The 6000-nt window shown below is 43.3% G+C and overlaps 1 protein-coding gene across 6 annotated transcripts in view; it reads left to right on the top strand.

The window, feature by feature from the left end:
• ZFAND6 (zinc finger AN1-type containing 6) overlaps positions 1-6000 on the top strand; it is a 59504-nt gene that overhangs the window by 41188 nt on the left and 12316 nt on the right. For 3 of the 6 annotated variants that reach the window (XM_035024281.1, XM_035024278.1, XM_035024280.1), the window contains exons 2-3: positions 3868-4038; positions 5632-5740. In XM_035024281.1, the coding sequence (XP_034880172.1) occupies positions 3885-4038; positions 5632-5740 (263 nt within the window). In that variant the 5' untranslated portion in view covers positions 3868-3884. Of the gene's footprint in view, positions 1-698; positions 1858-2244; positions 2331-2366; positions 4039-5631; positions 5741-6000 lie in introns of those variants that run through there. The other 3 variants (XM_035024276.1, XM_035024277.1, XM_035024275.1) reach the window with 3 other exon arrangements.

The following is a 6000-nucleotide window of genomic DNA, read 5'->3' as shown; positions in this document are numbered from 1 at the left end:
CAGACTGATGGCCCCGCAGAGTCCTTACCTGCCAAGAAGGTGCAGCAGCGGGAAGGCAGGACTTCGGTTTTTCCATCTTTACCACTGCACATTGGGATAAACTAAGATACCCTTTTATGGTGGTGGTTCTTTTTGTGAGTCTTCACAGAAAGGTACATTTTGTGGCCTAAAGATGAATAAATAAGGTTGTCTTTTTTTTTTTTTTTTCTTTTTAAGTAGCCTGTGAAGTCCTTTGTGCTTTTTACCTGCCAAGATAATTGTTGGGTTTTTTGTTTTGTTTTGTTTTGTTTTTTAATAAGAAAGCTCAACTTACAAAAATCATTGTTAATTTGCTGCTGTGCACGGCAGTTGGCTTGGGGAAATTGCTAGTGCTGCGTGTTTTTGAATTTTATTGTTCAGAAGCAGGTATTGTGAACAAAAGCTTGGTAGTTGTATTGTCATCTGTGACTGTTTTTTTAAAGAACTAGAATATTTCCCTTTCTGGGTGCTTGTGATTGCCGGCCAGATGCTGAAAGGTTTATCTGTGCCACTGGAGAAGGTCCCTTCAATTCCGACCTTCTCAATACCATTGTAAAATCATTAATAGGCAACAGAGGATAATGGTGGTTTAGAACAGTGTTTCTCAAGCTCTCTCTTTTTTTTTTATTTCTTCCCTGACAAAAGCCTTTTAAAATAGTTTTTCCTAATTGGCCTCTACCTCCATGAAATTTTAATTCCACAGATATACTGTATTTCTGTTTATGCATTCCATGTATATCTGTGTTTTATACATACAGAGTGAGGTATTTTGTGTGCCTCCTTACCCCAGAGAGTTGGTGTTTGTCCTCTTGAGGTGATACTGTCTGCATTGGGAATGCATGGTTTACAGCAGTGGATTTAAGGACTTGCATATTCTCTAAAATTACTGAGGACCCTGAAGAACTTTCATTTATGTGTGTTATACCTAGTAATATTTATCCTGTTACAAATGAAAGCTGAGAAAAATTGCAATATATTAATTTTTAAAAATATTTTTATCAAAAATAACCATCCTTTCCCTCACCCCCGCCCACCACCAAAAAGGTTTAGTGAGAAAAGTGGCATCGTTAGACATTTTTGCAAACAGCAAGATTCTCATAGTTGGCTCTGCATTTAATCTGTTACAAAAGAAAAACTGGTATCCTACAGATGGGTCATTGGAAAAGGAGGGAATGTTTTAACAACCTTTTCAGATGATAGAGATCTTACACCAAAACTTGGCAATTTGTAGTTTCTTAAAGGGTTAGTTGCATTCTAGAATCTCAAACTGTATGTAAAAAACTTTGGTCCCATTACTTGAAAATTCACTGGTCTTTCACTTTGAGTGGATCCTTTGTTGATGAATCATTTTGTGCCGTCATACACTGGTCCCTGGAAATACCGGTTCTCCGACTCACACGGACCTTGCAGATGTTGATATAGTACCAGCCACTCACGTGTCATCAGTATCACTGCTGATCTTACCAGAAACTCTACACATTGGAGATACTTGCCAAGCTTTTTTTTTTCCTTGAATGTGGTCCTTGGCAATAAATGCTGTTATTTTTCTTGAAGTGACAGGCTCACTTTGCTCCTTTTTGAGAACATGTCTGCTGTAGACACACTTCTGAATAACCAGACTTTGCCAGTTGTTCCCTGAAATGCAAAACCTCTTCCATGAAAAAGGTGACGGGCAGCTTGCAGCCTGAGCAGTTGAGCAGGTGTCTCTCCTTCCCGCCCTCTCCACGCTTCTGTATGCGGCAGGCGCAGTCTGCAGACTTGCAGTCACCCTGGATACTACCAAGACGTGTGTTCAGGCTCAAGATGGGATGAAGTTGGTTGTGTTGCTGTGAGAGCGTGGTGAGCGGGGTACAGCCAGTCTTGGGGCTGCTCTCCTGATAGGGCTCCCGGCATGTGACCCCTGGTGCACAAGGCGACATGGTGGGAGGGGCAAATAGCCAGTTAGCGTTAGCGTGGAAACGCTTCTGACCTCCCTGGGGTCCACGGAAGCACCCTTGGAGAAACACTACTTTCGAACAAGAGCTTTGAGCCGGACTGCCCGGATGGAGTCTGAGCTCCATCACGTATTAGCTGCCTGCCTGACCTTGAGCAGTTACCCTGATAACCAACACCAGACAAACACGCTGTCCCCCGGGAACAGAGGCCACAAATCCCCACAGAATGTTTGCCATTAGCTTTTCTATCCCATCTTTGGTATTTTTTTTCATTTGATACGTATATTTATAGAATTACCAAAGTAGCCCATACAGAGAGAGAGCAGAACAGCCAAGATTGGATTCTGAAGTGATTTGCCATCGTGGAGTAAGAAAGAGGTTTGTCAACATCCCAAATTGTATTCCCGGGCTAAAGTTGTAAATATTCTCAGTAGTTTTAGGATAGTTCCTTTTAAAGGCAAATGCAAGACCAGCTGCCTTGTTTTGTAATCCTGTCAAATGCATTATTGTTCTTGGTTCTGAAATTTGCGTTAAGTACGCCACCTCTTTCAAGCAATTTACATAAAGAAAAAATCTGTCAGTGATAAACGTTGAATGCTTTCCTTCATTGTTGATCTATTCGGGACAACTTTAGTGGCAAAACCTTGTCCTCGTTTGGTGGTTCTTATCCCTTAGGGTCTTTGCAGAGACTTGTCTTTAAATACACATACACCCTTTTTGGAGTAACCTTCATTTCATTTGGGAGGGTTTTTTTTTTTTAAATAGTCTGTATTACCTTCTGTCATGTTACTCATGCCAAAGGATCCCTCACTCTGTGGGAGAAGTGGCACATGGGGCTCTTCCATCTGCTGTGATTGATGACCGCCTGTGTGTGGTTTCCAGACAGCCCTGTGTCATGGCCGCTCTTTCATCTTAAATAAATATTTCGTTCCCAATTAGGCAAGTTGTACCTTCATTTAAGAGGATTTTAAAAGTTCAAAAAATGTGCAAATCAGAAGGCACCATTAGCTTTGCCGTCCTAGGATACATTCTTTTCTGTCCTTCTTGATGACTGTAGATTCTCTTTTTGTCCTGATTGACAACATATCATATATATATTTCACGTTTTGTCTTTTCATTTTTATCAGCATTATCCTCCACCAAAAAGTCTACTAAAATGTTTTAATAACCCATAACTTTTGAAAAAAACTCATTCTCCTGATGTTGAGCATGTATTTGAAATTTACCAACATTATCAATGGTGCTGTGGACCACATCCCTTGTGTGTTGGTCTTTCTTCTGACCAACCCTAGGTGTTCCGTTGAAGACCCCGAAGGGGAGTGACTGATTCTGAGGGCAGTTTTGTAAGGCTCTTACAGTGAATTGCTAAATTGTTTGCCAGAAAGTTTGGGCCAGTTCCTCATTTCCCCCGCATTCTGCCCATTTCTTCCTGTCTTCACCAGCATTGGAATTCTGTAAAATGCTTTTTAAACAGAATAAATTATACAGGTATGCTCAGTGAACTTTGAGCAAAAGTGTTAATGCTTAGAAATTAATAGTATAACATATAGGAAAACATATAATGTATTTCTTATTATTCGGAGTCCATACTGAACTAGCTAGCCTTGAAGGGTTTTCCTTAACGTTCTGGTGGTGTGGAGTCTTCAGAACCGAGCTATCCCTAGAGTTGTTTACATTTTCTGAGCCAGTACAGACCTTCTTGTGTAGAGAGGGTTGGAGATAAAAGTTCGTTTTCTATCTTTTGGTCATTATTTTTTCTCTCTACCTTAGCCCTAGGTCTTGAGACAGGTGTATAGAATGATTTAGGGCAGGAGTGTATGTGGGTTTGTATTTTTTTTTTTTTTAATAAAGCAAATGTGGATAATGTGTGGCTGCAGTGTGTCTGAATTCTTTACTAATTCTGTGTAAATTTCAGGTGTGCAACAGAGGAACATGGCTCAAGAAACTAATCACAGCCAAGTGCCTATGCTTTGTTCCACTGGCTGCGGATTTTACGGAAACCCTCGTACGAATGGCATGTGTTCAGTGTGCTATAAAGAACATCTTCAAAGACAGAATAGTAGTAATGGTAGAATAAGCCCACCTGGTAAGTAATTCTGTCAAAACCCAGTGGTATTCATCATTGGGATGGATTTGGACAGCACGATGCACCGGATACTTTTTCCTACTCTCATATTGCGCTTATATTTACTGCATTCATATCAGGAAAATTCCTCCCTACATGTCTTCGTTGTCAGCGGTATCCTTACCCACTGAAAGTAACCAGAACAAATCCATTCCACAGCCTTACCTGCTGTGCTACAGAGCTCTGTTCTCTTACGAAAACACAAGCACACTTCGAGTATATGGGGGTGTCTGGGTAAGTCCGCTGTAAAGGAGGGAGTGTTGTGAGGACCTCGGTTATTTTACTGGGACGCCTATTGGAGCCAACGTAGTTGTAGAAGGAAGGAGTGGGTTGCAGGTGGCCCCGGCTGACTTTAGAGAGAGCCGTACGCCGTAAGGGAAGAGAGGTGCGGCCGTGTGACTGAGAGCACGGGGTGTTCAGCACTGGCTCACTTCAGCTCCGGGTGCGTTCTGTGTGTCCGAGGGTTCTTTTGGGGTCGTGGAAATGGGTTTTGGGTCAGTGGCTGTATTGGAAGGATCAGGAGGATTCCGAGTGTGGGCTTCACAGAGGTGTAGCAGTCAGTGAAGGCTGTTACTTGGTTCATGTAAAATTCTGTGTGGGGTCTTCTCATTGTTGCTTCATGTTCAAGCCAAAAGCTAGAACCATTTAATCAGAATTTCTCCAAATTTTCTCAAGGCCAAGATCAAATGAATGTAAATTGTTTTTTAATTAAATCACCATCTACATTTCTGCCTTATGTACAACAGGGAAAAGAATAACCTAACATGCTGAGCACAGATTTCAATTCTGAACTTATGTTTGCCTCAACTGCTCCATCTTTTGTTTTTTTTGTTGTTTTTTTTTTTAAAGATTTTATTTATTTATTTGACAGAGAGAGACAGCAAGAGCAGGAACACAAGCAGGGGGAGTGGGAGAGGGAGAAGCAGGCTCCCCGCTGAGCAGGGAGCCCGATGCAGGGCTCGATCCCAGGACCCCGGGATCATGACCTGAGCCGAAGGCAGACGCTCAACGACTGAGCCACCCAGGCGCCTGTGAATTTTTTTTTTAAAGATTCTATTTATTTATTTGACAGAGAGAGACACAGCGAGAGAGGGAACACAAGCAGGGGGAGTAGGAGAGGGAGAAGCAGGCCCCCCGCAGAGCAGGGAGCCCAATGCGGGGCTCGATCCCAGGACCCTGGGATCATGACCTGAGCCGAAGGCAGACGCTCAACAACTGAGCCACCCAGGCGCCCCATCTTTTGTCTTAAATGCTTTGTGCACTAGTACTTGCAAGATGTGTGTGAATTCAAGGGTGTGAGTGACCCGCAGTCCTGAGAAGTAGTTCAGTTTATTAATATATACAGTATGTATGTGGTTTCTTTCTTGGTTTAAATTACCTTTTTTCCATTGGAAAATTATTGAAAAATTTTAAAAGTAATGAAGCAGCATATTATAGGTGTGGTAAGACAAGATTTGTCTACCCTAGTTCGCGGATAGCTGTTCTCTATTTTAGACAAGGTGTCGGAATGCCCAGAGCTCAGAGTCCCTAATTCGCAATGTGGTTCTGTTGCAGCAGCTTCTGTCAGTAGTCTGTCTGAATCTTTACCCGTCCAGTGCACAGACGGCAGCGTCCCGGATGCCCAGTCACCGCTAGACTCCACGTCTGCATCTGTGCAGCCAAGGTAAGACCCAGGCTCCGAGTGCCGGTTGGCGAGCTGGTGACGGAGGAGGCATGTGTCCTCTGTCTGATCAGTGCCGTGAAGGAGAGGGAGGGCAAGTCCCTGTAGGTTAGCCAGCCTAACACTGCATCTGTCTCACTACTGACTAGTCAGAAGAGGCTTCCTGCTGAATTCAGATGCTGGGTTCTCACCGGGGCCGGTGTCTGCGGGGGTCAGTGCCTGCGGTGCAGGCCCCTCTGGGCTCCTCGCTCCCTGGCTTGGGC

This window comes from Mirounga leonina, unplaced genomic scaffold (assembly GCF_011800145.1).
Source record: "Mirounga leonina isolate KUSES-001 unplaced genomic scaffold, KU_Mleo_1.0 Mir_178, whole genome shotgun sequence".
Classification (NCBI taxonomy): Eukaryota; Metazoa; Chordata; class Mammalia; order Carnivora; family Phocidae; genus Mirounga; species Mirounga leonina.
The sequence above is the reverse complement of the archived record's forward strand: the minus strand, read 5'-3'. Positions and strand labels throughout refer to the sequence as shown.